This window comes from Rhodnius prolixus, unplaced genomic scaffold (assembly GCF_049639745.1).
Source record: "Rhodnius prolixus isolate KJV_2025 unplaced genomic scaffold, Rpr scaffold_8, whole genome shotgun sequence".
In the NCBI taxonomy this organism is placed as follows: domain Eukaryota; kingdom Metazoa; phylum Arthropoda; class Insecta; order Hemiptera; family Reduviidae; genus Rhodnius; species Rhodnius prolixus.
This window is the reverse complement of record NW_027411593.1, coordinates 27,062,313-27,080,862: the sequence shown is the minus strand read 5'-3', so window position 1 is coordinate 27,080,862 and position 18,550 is coordinate 27,062,313. Positions and strand designations below refer to the sequence as shown.

The 18,550-nt window shown below is 36.0% G+C and overlaps 1 protein-coding gene across 1 annotated transcript; it reads right to left on the bottom strand.

Moving 5' to 3' along the window:
* Nucleotides 1–6,854: 6,854 nt before the first annotated feature.
* On the bottom strand, nucleotides 6,855–11,600 carry LOC141451528 (uncharacterized). The gene has a single exon (XM_074122965.1). The coding sequence runs from the start codon at nucleotides 11,598–11,600 to the stop codon at nucleotides 6,855–6,857; it is 4,746 nt and encodes a 1,581-aa protein (XP_073979066.1).
* Between the last annotated feature and the right edge of the window lie 6,950 nt (nucleotides 11,601–18,550).

Here is an 18,550-nt window from a genome sequence, read left to right as displayed (position 1 = left end):
CCTCGCGATCTCCTCTCTGATGATGAGAGTCAACAAAAATAATAAATTTTATTGGAGTGTTACCGCTGGGTAACTTCTCCACTATGAGAGTTTCATGTTACATGTTCTTTATTGTATTGTTGCATATACGAGGGTCGTTTGAAAAGTCCGTGCAAAAATAAAAACTACTTAATTTTTTGGGGTAAACCTTTTTTATTTTTCAACATAGTCTCCTTTTAGGCTTATACACTTCGTCCAACGCTGCTCTAGATTGTTGATCCCATCCGAATAATAGGATTTGTCCAAGTCTGAAAAATAGCCATTCGTTTCTGCAATCACCTCCTCGTTTGAATAAAATCTTTTTCCCACCAGCTATTTCTTCATATTGGGGAACAAATAGTAGTCCGAGGGAGCCAAGTCTGGAGAATAGAGGGGATGTGAAACGAGTTGGAACCCTATTTCCATTAATTTTGCGCCCTCAACTGCTGAGGTGTGAGCTGGTGCGTTGTCGTGATGAAAAAGGACCGGTTTTCAAACGGTCCAATAACGATGAATAATATGCACCTGTAATAGTTTTACCCTATTCCAGATAGTCGATGAGGATTATTCCTTGCGAATCCCAAAAGACAGTCGCCATAATCTTTCCGGCCGAAGGAACGGTCTTCGCCTTTTTTGGCGCAGATTCCCCCTTGGTAACCCATTGTTTAGATTGTTCTTTGGTCTCAGGAGTGTAGTGATATATCCATGTTTCATCCACAGTGACGAAACGACGCGTAAAGTCCTGCGGATTCTTCTGGAACAGCTGCAAACCGTCCTTGCAACACTTCACACGATTTCGTTTTTGGTCAAGCGTGATTAATCGCGGCACCCATCTTGCGGATAGCTTTGTCATATCCAAATGTTGATGCAAAATATTATGTACTCGTTCATTCGAGATGCCCACAGCACTAGCAATCTCACGCACCTTCACTTTTCTGTCATCCATCACTTATTTTATCAATGATTTCTGGAGTAGTAACCTCAACAGGGCGTCCAGAACGTTCAGCGTCACTTCTGCCCATATGGTCACTCCGAAAATTTTGAAACCACTTATAAACTGTTCTAATCGAAGGTGCAGAGTCACCATAATGTTTATCAAGCTTCTCTTTAGTCTCCTGAGGCGTTTTGCCTTTCATAAAGTAGTGTTTAATCAACACACGAAATTCTTTTTCGTCCATTTTTTGAAAATCACTCGACTTCCTCGATTCAAACGAATGCCAAACACAAAGAAATAGACCGATCTGGCTGAAACTTGGTTTGTGTTCTTCCAAGAGATGCTACTAACTAAACATAATCTCGATACGCACCAGTAGTGCTATCTCTCTGACTTTGCACGGACTTTTCAAACGACCCTCGTAAGGCAATAAAATGCGTTGATTCTAACTAAATAAACGATCGAAAAATAATTTTTTTAAATATTAATTCTAAGAGCCTTCGGCTAGCATTTTGTTTGTCACTAAATTAAACAGGAAAACTAAAAACATCGACTTAAATTTCGCTAATAAAGCACGAAGTAATAGTAAATAAAACATTTAATTTATTAACGATGAATATTGCTTAGCTAAATTTCACAGTGCAGTTAAAGTGCATTACAGCAGAGAAACAATCCATGTATGCTGCATGTACTTTAGTATTTACACGCGCTTCTATTTGTGTTACACTGAAATACCCCTAGGGGCAAGTTTGGCTTTGTCACAAATGAATAATTAAGTTTACATTTTCAACGGAAGTGTATAGAACAAGATGGTGGAGTAGTACACTATTGAAACTACACGGTATCAACATTATACCAATAATATTGGATCATGTTTGTACTTGCATTTAAATTAACGGTCGTAATCAAGTATTGGAAATGTTTAACTAGGTTTAACTAAATCATTCTCATATTTTAAACTAGAATTAATTTCATTTTGTTGTATTTTTTTTAGAGCCTGCAGAATTCTTAATGCAGATAACAAAGACAAAGATGTGGATTATCCTGTTTTGACCCGAACTAGCGTAAGAGCAGGACAGAAGTTGTGGCCATCACAGGACGAAGCTGTGCATCAAAGCTGTTGTCTCAGAGGCTCAGAGCAATCCGCTGCATCATTGCTCTGAACCCCGATTGATCGGATACCCAGACGTGTGAGAACTTATTCTGCTGGATACCAATTCAAAGTTAGCATTTTTTTAAACAATCTAAACACTAGCTTTGTACATACTTCATTCAATTTCATAGCTTTTTATGGCTGCCTAATGTTTCTTGTCTTATTTTTAAATTAGACATATATCTTAACTTTTAAATTAGTTAGTAATATTTTTAGTAAAAGTTGTGAGTGTATTTACGCCATATTTTTGTTTTGTATAAGTGCCCAAAGCGTCAGAAAGGATGTACATTTTGTTAGTTGTATGTACAGTCGAACCTCTCAATAACGGACACTGGCGAGGAAAAGCAAAGTGGCCGCTGTTTGGAGGTGGTCGTTAGAAGGAGGTTGGCAAGTTTCATAATGAAAAAATAAGGGTTTTTTCCAAACATCTATTTAAAAATTGTTTATTATTAATAGATTTAAAAACGTACATAATTGCGTAATTATTTAGCTATATGATATGCATCAAGTTTTTCTTAATTATCCAAAAAACTACATATTATTGACTTTTTTTTTTTTGTTTATTTATTTTGCAACTGTATGCAGTACAATAAGCAAAAGAGATGAGTGATAAGGATGGCGCAAATACACATGCACGCATGTATATATCCATACACATACGCGCACATGCATGTGCGCCAAGGGCGTGATTGGAGTGAACGACGACCATCCAGTGATGGAAGCCGTTAGTTCGCCAGATTCGCGTGGCCACCGCCGCTTTAGTCTGCGCTGAGGATTAGAAGGAAGTGTTGTGGTAGACATGTTGTGGATCAGAAGATTGTAGTAACCGTGTAGATTTGAATGGAGTTTTGTGTATCGAGTTTGCGCTATTCCAGAAACGAGAGGAATATTGAGATCAGAGTGTATAGTATGATTGGAGACGTAGAAGGGAGCGTTAACTATTGTTCTTAGAATTTTAGACTGTAAGATTTGAAGTCGGTTGATGTTCGATTTTTTAGCGCTTCCGTAGAGCTGTATTCCGTACGTCCATATTGGGGCAAGTAGGGCGGTATATAGTGTTCGTTTGTTTGTCAGGGTCAGTTTTGATCGTTTGTCGAGTAGTCTTTTCAACATTTTATACCTCAGATTGAGGTCAGTTCGTTTGAGTCTCGTGTGAGAGTTCCAAGTTAGTCGTTTGTCAAGATGTAGTCCGAGATATCGTACTTGGTTAGTAATTGGTATAGAAGTATTGTGTAAGGAGAGAGGAGGGAGAGTTTTCTTGTTTAGAGTGAATACTATGTATTTAGATTTCAATTCATTCACTTTGATTCTCCACTTTTGCAGCCAAGGCTCTAGAAGATTGAGGTGTGATTGGAGGGCACGGCATGCTATTACAGGATCTAGATGAGGAGAAAGAATTGCATATTATTGACTTAATTAATAATTTTTATAATAATCACATTTATTGATAATAATAATAACTTATGGTAAAATTATCATCATACAATCATCTATTATTAGAAAAATAGAACAAACCTTTCGGCAAGTTGACGATGGCTCGATTTGGTTTTTGCAAAATCTTCCAACACATTTATTTTCTCTTCTAGAGTTAACCACTTTCGTTTGGGGTACATATCGAAAAAAAATAATATTGTTCGTCCAAAGTTATATTGAAAAATGATTAAAATGGTGCAAGATGTATGAGCTAGGAAACTTTAGGAAAAACCAGAAAAATACATAATCTTGAGAGGGGATAATTCTTTTAATCACCGCGTCAAACCAACTTTTAATAATAAGGTGGTCGTTGGTGGGAGGTGAAACATTATAATCTGTTCCCCAAAATCAATGTCCGCGGTCGCTATGTAGAGTCACCGTTAGACGGAGGTTCTTTTATATAAAAAGTGTACAGGGGTAAAACGGGGAAATCCAAAAACTGTCCGTAAATGGAGGCGGTCGCTAGTGAGAGTGTCCTTTATGGAAGGCTCGACTGTAGTAATTTTTTCAGGTCGGACAAAACGGATGAACTTTCAAAACGCATTAAGTAGAAGATTTTATTTATTTTTTAAAATGTTCCTGTCATGATAATGTATTTCCGGAAGTCGTAGTACATTATTGATGATAAAAGAATGCATGAAATGAAGAGATGTATGTGTTACTAGAAATTTTTGAAAAAGTTTCAGGCAATTTTAGCTCTTTTTTTTATTTTATTTTCTCCGTAAAGAAAATGAAGTATTGATTTAGTTGTGAAAAAATCTAATTATATGGGCAACGATAGCCCACAGCGGACCATGCGCCCCTTTCTCATTCCATACTCTGGCTCTTTCGTTCTATCAATTTTAGAAATAATAGAGCGGCTTAAAATAATAGAGTAATCATCTTTTCAACGTAAAAAACTCTCAGCTTTTATTGCGCTGTAGAAAATTGAATTCTGCCACATTTACGGATCACTTTTAGTCTACATAACTTTATAAATAAAAAAACCTTCTAAAGTAAGTAACTTATTTACTTCTTTCCACTCAAACACGAGTCAAATTATTAAAACAAAAAATGACGAGTTATAATTAACTAGTATTAATTAAATAGTAATTAAGCTACAGCATTTTAACAAAATTTTCTAAATGTAAATAATTTTTATTTTCTCTGCCTCTACTAGAGGAAGTATTGTAATCGTGCAAATTTTTTAATTTGTGTATCCAGTTTTTTTGGGCCACTGAATCAAAACAAGTGTTTTAAACTCCAAAAAATGAAACTTTGCTGGAAGTCCTTAATTCGATGATTCGCTTAGGAATCATCCGAAAATAAATAAATTGCAGAAAACTAATAAAAAACTCTCTTGAATTTTACAAATAAAATACAATAGTGGCAACTAATTGATAGCAATCTTACTTAAGATTACGCTACCAATTAAAGAAACAAATTTAAGAATAGTAACTATCAATAGGATAAACATATGTAATTAAACTACATACTTCAAAATTTTGCTTATTAATTTCTAGGTTTATAAAGCTCAAGTTAGTTAATAATAATATTCTTGGGGTTCCGAGTGTGTGAAGTCTGCGGCCATTAACTTATGGGTGCAGAGTAGGTCTCAGGAGTGGTGGCTTGCCACCACTGGGCAGAGACAAGCGAATGAGTTTATTAAAGGCTATTCGCCGAGGCTGACTGCAGAATTAATCCGTCAAGGCCACATGGGGCTATAATGATGATTGTAGGGCCTACTAACTGGCCACTGTAGGCTCAGAAAACACATGCAAAGCAGGGGCCTGGCAGATGATAGCCTCTGTAGGTTCTGTGAGGAAGAGGGAGGAAACGGCACTGCACGTGTTGTGTCAGTGTGAGAGGCTTGTCTGGCTAAGGATGTTACTTTTCGGGGAGGAAAAGCCAAGGCCTGAGAGCTTTACTCAGTAGTCGCTCACCAGAGTTGAAGAGTCTGATTAAAAGGATAGGTCTGGAGGGTGAGCTTTAGAGTGAGGGGAGCCACAATAGAACCAAAGGGGTCGCAGTGGCGTAGGCCTTGAGGCCGCCATAGTTTAATTAAAACTGTCCGGTAGGACAGTTGTATAAGGGTTGACCATCAAAAACTGCACGAAAAAGTGTAACGTTGAAAAACACCCAACTTTGACAATTTTTTTCTATTTTTCTATAAAAGATAAAATTCCCAAATTTTCTTTAAATCTTACTCCAAATTCTCCTTTATAACTACAATTTTTTTGCAACCACCCAGATCTAATAGGTTTCGAGAAAAAAGTTGCCGAAAATGAGCAAAAACGGCTTTTTCAGAAATTGTTGTTGTTCTTGTTCTTGTTCTTGTTGTTGTTACCTTTTTTGTAAACTGCGTAGCGCCTAAACGCGCGAACCGATTTTCATGAATGAGGTGTCATTCGATTCGGAATTTTATGTAGATGTGCCTTTTGGGGGTCTCGATGCTGTACATCGAATGGGAGAGGAGTTAGCCCCCTTTATGTAAGGCTTCCTCCAAAATTATTATTACTAATTACTCTGTAAATCTTGGCCCGATTTTGATAAAATATGGTAGGGTGATAGGGTTAGGGCTCCCCTACCTAACAATAAAGCGACGATCTGCTCTTACACTTGTTAAGGGGAAGTATAGCAATCGTTTCAAATTATCGACACGTGAACCGATTTTCATGAATGGAGTGTCAATCGAATCGAAATTTTGTACAGATTTGTACTTTAAAAGTCTCGACGCTATGCCTCATAAGGAGGGGAGTTTGCCCCACCCAAATAAGGCCCTTTCTAAAACTATTATTACCAATATTTCTACAAAGCTTAACCCGATTTTGATAAAATTTAGCACGAAGAAGTGATTAAAGCTCCTTGTTTAGTAAATTATTTTGATTGATCAGAAAATGTTTAAGAAATAAATTGATGTATAGTTTAATTAGTTCAACATACGTTACAGTTAAATGGATATCCAATTTACAATGTTACAGTTGGTTTAAAGAATAATTCAAAATGATAGTGGAGTATACTCCTGATATGATATGATTTAAACACGCACTCACTAGCCCAACTCACATGACCGACTGCCCTACACAGACAGACTGCGACTCAAGGTACAAAGTACCTTGTTGTTGTTTGATGATAAACCACAACATCCAAATTTTTTAATGAATTTACTTAACATACCGCCCACCAAAATTTGGAACTTTTGAAGAACTATGAAGATAATAATATGAGATGTGATGTGATGTGATGAGAAGTTGCGTGATGATGTGGATGGTGGTCTGGATATGATGTAGAAATTGATTAAGGCATGTTCTCATTCAGTTGAGGTAGAGGTGCTAGCTTAGTTACAGGGCGCTTATAGACTCCTTGAGCTGTCTTCACAGTAGCTACTCGAACGATACCATCAGAGCCAGGATGAATACTGATAACTCGAGCAAGGGGCCACTGTAATGGCCAGGTGTGTAAATCTTTTAGGAGGACCATGTCACCAACCTTTAAATTGGTTGTTGTAGTAATCCACTTGGTACGTTGTTGTAGCGTTTGGAGGTACTCTTTCTGCCAACGATTCCAAAAATGTTGTACTCGCTCTCTCAGATATTGCCAACGAGTTAAGTGATTAAGAGGTACGTCTGTTAACGTGGCTTCAGGAAGAGCAGTGAGTGGCGCTCCGATTAGAAAGTGCCCCGGAGTGAGAGGTTGAAGATCTTGAGGGTCTGTAGACAGAGGTTGAAGTGGCCGTGAGTTTAATATAGCTTCGATTTTTATGAAGATGTTGTTCAACTCTTGAGATGAAAATGTAGAACTGCCAATAAGTTTGCGAAGCAGAGTTTTGGTAGACTTGACTCCTGCCTCCCAGATTCCACCAAAATGAGGTGCGTGAGGAGGATTAAATAGCCATGTGATGTGATGATGATTGATGTGATCAAGAATGCATGCTTGAGTAGTTTCTGAGTCATGCCAGGCAGCTACTTCAGTTAGATAGTTAGCAGCGCCAACAAAGTTCTTTCCACAGTCGGAGAGCATTTTAACAGGTTTGCCCCTCCTTGCAATAAAACGATCTAGAGCATCAATGAAAGCTTCAGTGGATAGTGAATGCACCAATTCAAGATGAACTGCTTTGGTAGATAAGCATACAAATAAACATAAATACACCTTCACCAGCGGTGACTTTCGTCGAGGCGTCTCCTTGCATAGAAATGGTCCAGCAAAGTCTACTCCTGTTTGATAGAAAGCTCTGACTGAAGACAGCCGCTCGGGAGGTAGATCGCCCATAAGTGGTGCTCGGTTTGATTTGGTCATTTTATGGCAGATGATGCATGTTCGTTTCCGTTGTTTCACCAAACTTCGTCCAGCAGGAATCCAATATTGTTGTTGAATAGCAGCAAGAAGAGTTGCAGGTCCGGCATGTGCATGTTCTATATGAAAATAATCTATCAAAATGTTAGTGAATTGAGAACGTCTTGGAAGTAAAATTGGATGTTTGGATTCAATAGGTAAGGAAGAATGGCGTAAGCGACCGCCCACCCTAAGAATACCAGTTTGATCGACAAATACATTAAGACTTAACATTAATGGAGTCGGATTAAGGTGATCATTGAACGCTTCCGGATAGTAATGATGTTGTAAAAGTTTGATACATTTGATGTTAGCAGCGTCAAATTCTAAAGCAGTGATAGGACCCTTAGGTCTGATGTGATCGGAAAACTTTGATTTTGGTACAAATCTGAGGGCGTAAGCTAAAGAATTGACCAGACGACGGTATTTAGAAAATCTTTCAGTCCAGTTGATGAAATCCGATGCGTGAAAAGTAACAGTTAACGTTACATGAGAGGATTTGATTTCAGGTATGTTTTCAGAAGAGATACTAGTTTCATTTGAGGGCCATAAGGTCTCAGGTTGGATCAACCACGGGGGGCCCGCCCACCATAAGGGATGATTCAATAACTGGGTTGGCAGCAAACCTCTTGAGCAGCAGTCGGCAGGATTTTCATGGGAAGTGATATGCTTCCAGCATTTTATATTGGTTAGTTCGCTGATGCGAACTACGCGATGTGCAACAAAGGTCTTCAATGTGTGTGCTGGAATTTGAAACCAGCTAAGCACAGTAGCTGAATCGGTGAAAAACCAAGTAGATTCGATTCGGAGGTGTTTAATGAATTTGGCAATAGATGTGTACAATGAAGCAAGCAATAATGCACCACAAAGTTCCAAGCGGGGAATTGTCATGGGCTTTAGTGGGGCCAATTTAGATTTAGATTTAAGGAGGAAAACTTTCCTCTTAGAATTCATGATGGAGACTGCACCCGTGACTATGTCGTCAACATAGGTGGCATGGGTAAGAGCCTTAGTGGCTAGAGGAAAAGGTGTACCTTCATCAGTCACAAGCTGTTGAATGACCCGTAAAGCCAAGAAGGGAGATGATTTGAGACCATAGGTAACTGTGGTTAACACGAATTCTTCAATGGGGTGATCAGAAGAAAAGCGCCACAAAATATGTTGATAGACTCTATCATCAACGGATATAAGTATCTGACGATACATCTTAACGATATCTGCAGTAATCACGAATCGATGCTTTCGAAAATTCAAAATGATGTCACTGATATCTGTTCGTAGTTTGGGGCCTGCACCCAGATAATCATTTAGTGATCCAAAAGTTGTTCTGCAAGAACCGTCAAAAACAACACGCAATTTCGATTCACCATTTACAATCTTCGAAACCCCATGATGAGGTATTACGCATTTTGCGGGTCTGTTAGTTGTTACCATGTGCCCCAGGTCAAGATATTCTTGCAGAAATGAATGATACTGATGGGAAAGAGCGGAATCGCATGCAAGTTTAAACTCCACATTGCGTAATCTGTGTAAAGCACACAAATGTGTTGGGCCTAGATAATTAGGTACGGTGAGAAATGGCAATGAAACGACATAACGCCCATCAGGCATACGAGAATGAGTAGCTTTGAAATGATCTTCGCAAAATTGATCGTCGGGTGATAAAGTGGGCTGCTCAGTTTTGATGGTCTCGATTTCCCAAAATCTTTCCATAAGGGAATAGACATCTGAAGAAGTAATAAAGAATGATGATGTAGATTGAGAACAGGAAAGCTCCGTGCATTTACCCATAATAATTTGACCAAAGATGGTACTAAGTAGTTTTGGTTCCTTTTGATTAAAATTAAACTCACAGGGAGGTGAAGAACAGTCTAAGATCTGTAAGAAAAGATCCGCTCCGAGAAGAAAATCAATAGGACCTGGGTTCCAGAAGTCAGGATCCGCTAAATTCAGATGAATGTAGCGTTTCCATATTGATGGGGGTAACTTTTGATGGGGTAATTGTTGTGTAATGATTGGGATAACAACAGCCTCTGTGTGGAGGTCAGGTGATACGGAGCAAAGTGATCGTAATGTACACATTACCTTCTTGGTTGGTGTTAATAACGTGGATTGACCAATTCCAGATACAGATATGTTAAGGTGAATAGAGGGTAATTGTAACATGGAAGCGCATGATTCTGTTATAAAAGAGTATTGACTACCGCAATCTATAACTACTCTTATCGGATGGAAAACACCATTAACGTCACAAATTTGAACAATTGCTGTGCCCAAAAGCACTTCCGGGGTATGGTTAGCAGAAATGGCAGAGAATGCTACATTTGTAGCGGATGGTTCCTCCTTATTAGTAGAAGGTAACTGAGAAGTTGGCTGAGTAATGGATGGCATACTAGGTATGGATGGCTGTAAATGTAAGGTGGTATGATGACGTCCTCCACATTGGCGACACTTCCAACGAGAAGTACATTCTCTCGTACGATGGCCCGGATAAAGGCAATTTTTACAGCCAGCCCAATTTTTTAAAATATCATAACGTTGTTTAGGCGTGCCTTGAACATAAGTGGGACATTCCGTAAGCTTATGCCTTTGCTTACATAGAAAACATGTTGGAGAACGAGAGGAAGAAACAAGTTGATTCGCCTCGTTTACTACTGATGGAGAAGAGGTTGTATTTGTAAAGAATGAATTGGAAGGTTTGATATGAGTTCTATTTGATCTAGTGTTATTGGGCTTAAAAGGTTGATTAAGGATTGGAGTTAAATCCCTTTTGCCCCTTTCTGTAATGTCTTTGGCGTTTACCTTCTTTCGCACAAATTTGGCTAGGTCATCGCAAGTGGGAAATTCATCTGCAGCAGCCAATTCGAATGACTCTCTTGTGCTTTCATCCAAGCAGCGAAGAGCTAGTTCAAACATGATGTACTTTGACGAATTAGGAATTTTAATTTTTTCGAAGGAAGTGACATTTTCAATGACAACCTGCATAAAGTGTTGCAGTGAAGCTGCTGTAGCTTTACCTGTGAGAGGTTTAAAATTCAGTATCTGGTCAAGGTAGAATGCTGCGAGTTTTCTCTTATTGTCATAATGTTGAAGCAATGCTGACCAGGCTTGTTCGTAGCCTACCTCAGAAACTGGTACATGTTTAATGACAGAAAGGGCAGAACCCTGTAAGTTCGCAAGAAGAAAGTGATATTTCTCAACAGCTGTCAACGAAGTTTCATCATGGACCATGGAACTGAAAGTATCTCTAAATAAGGGCCAATCTTGCAACTTGCCAGAAAATACTGGTATTGTGATATGAGGAAGTCGTGATCGAATAGAAATACACTGAGATAAGTCTAACAGTGAATTCTGAATTGAAGTGGTAGGCCTGGGTTGATATGAGGCGCAATGAATTTCAAAAATAGCCCCGGCTTCATAATAAAAGTCTTTGGTAGCCCTAAGAATTGTCGATTCTCGTTTAGACGGAAATTCCGATTCTGCATCCTTTGCCAAATAAAGTGACTTAATTTCAGCCCATTCATTCATAAATTTTTCATAAGTTACATCAAGTGATCTAAACATCCCTTTAAATAACGAAATTGCTGTGGAATCAGTGCTAATTCGGCGGCCAGTCTCACAAATTGACTTAATATCATCGGCTAGCGAAAAGGCCTTGTCTTTATGCAGGGTAATTTTTTGATCTAATGACAGCTTGAGAGGTTCCGTCATGTTAAAAAATGTAAAATAAAATGAGATATACCGGAATAAGCAAAGATAGATATTAAGGGAAAAGGAAAGTTACAGAATTCAGAAGATTAGAGCAAAATCAGAAAGCTAGAAAAATAATACAAATAACATAAAATATGCATGAATTAATAACTAATGTAAACGTCTATAAATAGAGACAACAAGATAATATTACATATAATTCTAACTTAACATAGGCTTTGATTCAAGATAAACACAAAGAATTATGAAAATAAACACAAATTAAATAAATCAGAAATGATTACATTGAACAAATGAGAGCTTACAAAATAGTGATAGTTAATATTGAAATGCAGTTTGTAAATATGAAAATACAATAATTAATTACTCTTGTATTTAGGATTATACCTAAATTTTATTGCCACACTTCGTAAAGCAACACACTTTAAAAATTAACGGAAGCGATAGCTCTATGACGCTTTAACTTACGGCAAAAATCAGAACTAACGACAGCGTACTCCTAAACTCGAGACCGCATGGTTAGTTATTTCTATAATTTAAAGATTATTTGGATGAAATGACGAATTTAGTTTTATTTTAATTTTTCAAGTGTGTTAAGAAACTATAGCTGTTTTTTTTTTTTGAAAATATTAATCAGTAATTCACAGTAACAGCAAAATGAATAATATAATATAATGGTTTTGATTGAAAATACAATTATTTTTAGTTATTTAGGCATTATAGCCTGATTGAAACAAACACTGTTTAATCTGAATGTTCTATAATAGATGTGGACTGTATATCTGTAGATCGTTAGTTCAAAATCCGGCCCGGATGGGACCAGAAAATTTTTAGTAAATTATTTTGATTGATCAGAAAATGTTTAAGAAATAAATTGATGTATAGTTTAATTAGTTCAACATACGTTACAGTTAAATGGATATCCAATTTACAATGTTACAGTTGGTTTAAAGAATAATTCAAAATGATAGTGGAGTATACTCCTGATATGATATGATTTAAACACGCACTCACTAGCCCAACTCACATGACCGACTGCCCTACACAGACAGACTGCGACTCAAGGTACAAAGTACCTTGTTGTTGTTTGATGATAAACCACAACATCCAAATTTTTTAATGAATTTACTTAACACTCCTCTACGTGGCTGTGAAGTGCCATCATGCTCTTACACCTACTAAGAGGAAGTACTGCAATCGTTAAAATTATCAATGAGTGAACCGATTTACATCAATGAATTGTCGTTCGATTCAAAATCTTTGCCTTTTAGAAAGAAGTACTGTAATCGCAGTTTATTTTTCTTGCTCCTCTTAAAAGGAAGTACTGAAATCGCAGTTTAATTTTGCTATTTACGTACAAATACCTTCCTATTTTATATAAAAAGGCTTTCTCAAAAAAATTGTTATTGAGGATGGTTTGGGGACCGCAACTATAACCATTCTTTAAAAAGATCTCTCCAGTGGTAGTTACGGTTCCGATTTAACACCTTATCAGGTTATAATGATAGAATAGCTTATTCCAAATTTTAAAAAAATCCAATCTGTAAAGCAGATATGTAACTTTGCTAATAGACAAAAAGGAAAATCTGTCCAAAAGGTACAAAAATCTCCTTAACAAAAACTTACAGTTTAAAAAGTTAAGTATAAGGGTTGATTAAACGCCAAAAGGTACACAAATCAGCAAGTACCCAACATTTCATTAATACTTCATTGATATTATTTAAGTAATTTTACCGCATTAATTTTCATTAATATTTTTTAAGAATTTATTAGATGTCACATACCCTTATGCTGGCCAGTTCATTCATAATAGTTATAATTGTGATAAAATGTATATTATATCTTCGTATAAATAGGTACTTTATTTTAACTCTATTCCAAATTATTCTTCTGATTCTGAAGTTGTCACATTTACATGCATGTTAAATTAGAAAAAGACAAATTTAGAGTCGGCTACTGTTTAAATTTGAATCACGGAGGATTTAAAGCAATATTTCAGTCTTGAATTCGTCTTACCGAAATATTCGTGAGGACAAATAACACACAGTTAATAACAAGTAGATTATTCAACATTATTTATTCATTTCTCAATTGTAATTTAATTTAGTTCCCCTAATTTTACTTATGGTCTAAATTACTAGCTGTCCTAAAAATATGCATATCTTATTTATTTTATATTACATATACACAACATTGTGGGAAGAACACCTAGATGGAGAATGTAATTGAAGAAAACTATATTATTTGCGATAAAGCCAGATAATTATTACCTATTACTATAAACGTTTGACTACTTCATAAAATAACAATTACTTTAATCGAAGAATGAACTTAAACCGACGATTTTTATTTAAAAATAAAAATAAATAAAATCATTGATGTATGTTGGTGTAAGCAATTTTTAAAAAAGTTTATGAATTTTTTAGCCTCATATTTTTTTATTTTTTATAACGTTTTCTTTTTCACCAGTGATTAATAGTTTGATTATTATAGATAAATAGATATTACAGTCAATCTAAGTTAAATGGTGTGCTACTTGAACAAATATTTTGTAGATGAAAATGGCCAGCATAAGGGTATGTGACATCTAATAAATTCTTAAAAAATATTAATGAAAATTAATGCGGTAAAATTACTTAAATAATATCAATGAAGTATTAATGAAATGTTGGGTACTTGCTGATTTGTGTACCTTTTGGCGTTTAATCAACCCTTATACTTAACTTTTTAAACTGTAAGTTTTTGTTAAGGAGATCTATCTATCTAGTTAATATTCTAAATTCAATAACCTATCTAACCTACAACTAGTAATCTTTTTTCCCAACTTTAGTGCTTATCTTCTAAATAATTGAAACTATTTTCAGAAAACAATTATTATTGCATACTTAAGGGAAGTGTTTTCACTTCCTCGACCTGTTGCTCTCTAGCTACGCAAAGTGGAAACTTCTGGACTCGTGATAACACCTGGACTTGATGAGAGAAAACTCATCGTCCTGAACTTGTGCAATAATTAGTAACTATTCTATTTTATTAATTAAGTATTTAAAAAAAAAAGAAGGTATACTTTTTACGAATTAATGGTTAACCAGAGTGCCGCAACACGCCAGTAGCAGTACTCTGTTCCAAGTGACAGACCAAAGATGAACTCAGCAGTGCTGAAATTAAAAGAAAAAACAATACAGAAGGGAAGGGATTAGCTATGAGGTTAGCATACTGGACTCCCACGCGGAGGTCCCGGGTTCGAATCCAGCAGCTGACCCTTAGATTTTCTCTTCCTAGGAGCTTCTTACAGCTCACTGTCCGGTGATGGACAGTGTTGTCTGTAACGAGAGAACACTGTCCGGAGGCCGGCAGTGCACTGAAAAAAGCTCCGGGCGCCAATAACCTTAGATGTTGACGCGCCTTAAATCATTAAAAAAAAAAAAAAAATACAGATGTTTAATTTGGCAAAATTTTATTTTTGTTTCTTCTTCAATTACACTAAATTATAATTGAATTAGTTACAAAATTTACTTTTTCTGCAACCATGTAGGGAAGTTCTCATTACTCAATTAAAATCAGCTGTGTAATGCCCAACTTCCCACACTAGTGGGGGGAAATTCCCATTAGTGTCACTTTCCGCACAAGTGGGTGGAAAAACTTTATTGTGCTTCCTTGATATAAGAAGTTTTGTTATTAACATAAATATTTTCTGTAAAACTCTAATAAGCTTATTTAAATTTATTTTATTTAAATAATTAAAAAACGAATATTAAAAAATAAAATAAAAATTGAAAGGAATATAGAAATAAAAATAATACTTTAATAAATAATTAGATATTTTTAATTATAACAGCTAAAAAGGTTATAGTATTACCTTATAGAAATTTAAAATGGATTCTAGTGATGCCTGTTTAGAAAACACTCCTCCATCAATAAAAGAAACAGCAGAAAATGTAATAAGTAATGTGAATACGTAAGTAATGTAAATAATTGTAATATAACGATAAATGTTTATAATAAATAAATTACTTTTTGTAGACTGTAAAAATGAAATTTTTAATTTTTTTAGTTAATAAATGGTTGCAGAAAAAATATAATATTTAACTCTAGTGTAAAGTATTTTCCTCACACTCGGCAATTTGCACTTGCACTCGCATCGCTTCGCTCGCTCGTGCGTGCAAACCCGCCTCGCGTCAGGAAAAGTACTACTTTCCACACTTGTTAAATAAATAACTATTTACAATAGTTCAAATAGAATTTTAAGTTTTTTCAATTTAAACATTTATAATTTTTTGGTTAACATTTTTAATTTCATTGCAATTCATGCAGACGGAGTAAAATCCATGCATTATTTGTGTTTTGTTTTTATGTTTTATATTAGTGTATTATTTTTTGAATTAATAAACTTTTTATTATTATTATTATTAATACAGATGTTACCATATTTACAACTTGCCAAACTCGATATCAGAAGGCTACCTTCATTAGTTCACGAAATTGCCTTGAAGCAACGAAATTTGGATCTTTTTTTCCATTTCCAACTGCTAAACATTGGTTTTTCCTTTTCCTTAGATTTTTAACTCCCCAAAATTAATTTCCAATGTATTCCATTCTCCAAAATTTCGTCTATTATCTCCAAAATTCTTCATCATCAGGATTCTTGTTGGCTATCTCAATTATCATTCTTATGGTTAATTATTGCAAGGGAAACTTTTTGTAAGGGAATTTAGACAAGATGGTTCACTGAATGAATTCTCAATTCCACTCAATAAAGTTAGCTGAATAAGGAATTGAATTCTTTTGTTATATGGAGAGGGAAATGTTTGCATATTATAAAGACTATTTCAGGGTGGACTTGTCACCTAAAGCGATTTTGGTGCTTTTAAAGCGAACATGATTAGTATTGAACTCATTTACATTTAAATGCAAATCGTAAGTTTCAAGAAAAATTACGTAGTGCAGAAAGAGAAAGTCCTGCAGATTTTTAATCAATCAGAAATAGATTTCAAAGAGCAACAACAATTTATGTAGAATTTAATCCAATTAGAAATTTCTAAATTGTGTGAATTACAAATATTTTTATAAGAATGTTGTGTCCTCTTCAACAGCAATCCTCTTCCTCATACAGATCTGGTGCGCTACCTTGGGCTCTACATAGACAAGCGACTCACGTGGAACCCACACACTAGACTTAAAAGACAAGCTATGACAAAACGTGCGAAACTTCTTTACAGACTTCTTGGACGACGCTCCAAATTACATATTGAACTCAAACGATTAATATACAGTACTATCCTCAAACCAATGTGGACTTACGGACTAGAGCTGTGGGGTTCAGCCAAACCTACAAACGTACGGACTGTACAAACATTTCAGTCAAAACTCCTCCGACAGATAGCTGACGCTCCTTTCTACGTGACTAACCTCACTCTACACAACGACCTTAACATCCCCTTCGTACACCAGTTAGCCAAGACTAAATATCAAAAATTCCATAGTGCTCTCTCCACTTGCCCCAATTCTCTAGTACAGTCTCTCGCCTCCTCTGATATCCCTGACAATCCTCCTCGCCGACTGAATCGCCAGTGGCCCCGCGACTTCCTCGCAGTCTGAAGGCCTAAAATAAATATCCTGCAGAAAGTGCTGCCGCTGGGCAGTTTCTTTCCTCCTGCCTTTCACGCCTCTATACTTCTATCTCCTTATTTACTTATTGTATAGTGTATTATACAGATTGTAAATGGCTAAATAAATTAAAAAAAAAAGAAAAAAGAATGTTGTGAAAAATGGAAGGGTAAATTTTAGCGGTAAGATATATAAACAACTAAAGGATCTACTAAGAAATAAAGTAGCGATAAGGAGGGTGCCACGTGTCACACTAGATGTCAGGGTGTTGATTAGAACTTTTACTCCATCATCTATCTACTGGAGGGACAGGCTATATCTGAGGCAGGACAAAATATCTTGGGAATAGGGTTATGATGGTAAACTCCTTGACATCTTTTCACCGTGCTAAGGAGTTCCGGCCATCTTTGGACAGCCAAGTAACAGCTCTAAAACTTCTTCACTCTAATCTTTTGCTGTGCCAATCTCATCCTGTACATACAAATCTACAAGTAGCTTATAACAGCTTATTTTGTTTACTTTCTGGTAAAATATTTTGTTGCTTTAATGTAATTAATTACTTATTTCTATATTTCAGGTTGATGTTCAGATGTATTTTTTTCGCCTTCTGATTTAGCAGATTTACCGAACCACTTTTTTTTGTTTAATTTATTTTGTATTTAAGGTTCATCAACAACTGAAGTTTTTGGCACCCGGACTTTTTTTTTAGTGCAATTCAGGTCTCTCATTACAGACAACACTGTCAATCACCGGACAGTGAGCTGTAAGAAACTCCTTGGAAGAGACAATCTACGGGCCAGCAGCTGGATTCGAACCCGGGATCTCTGCGTTGGAAACAAGTATTCCCTGACCACTCAGCTCAATCACCTTCTATACCAGATCATTATTATTATTTATTTTTTTTATTACTGAATCTAATTATTAAACTCGGTACATTTGCAGTAAATCGATCAACATAAAAATCTCTCTTTCTCGAATTCATTAAAAAATGATCACCTAATAAACGCGACAGAAACTTGGAGCCCTACGATAAAATTGGAACAGGTCTTGGTGCAAGAAAATAGATAGAGTCCTCAAGTTATAGCCGTTCCTAATTCAGAAATCCGAAGACCTGTTTGAATTAAACAAAAAAAAAAAGTGTATTCCATTGAGGCAGAGGAAATTGATATGTTACGATCATGTAAGGATATAATTAATTTTATCGCTTAGAGAAGCAGAAGGAAACCAAGGTTTTTATAGAAGGCATTGGAGTGGATGACGACTAGAAGCATTCGAGAAGACCACAAAATCTTGAATTAGGTCACTGAGGGATATGATGTAACAATCCTCTCCCCAAACTGAAATTC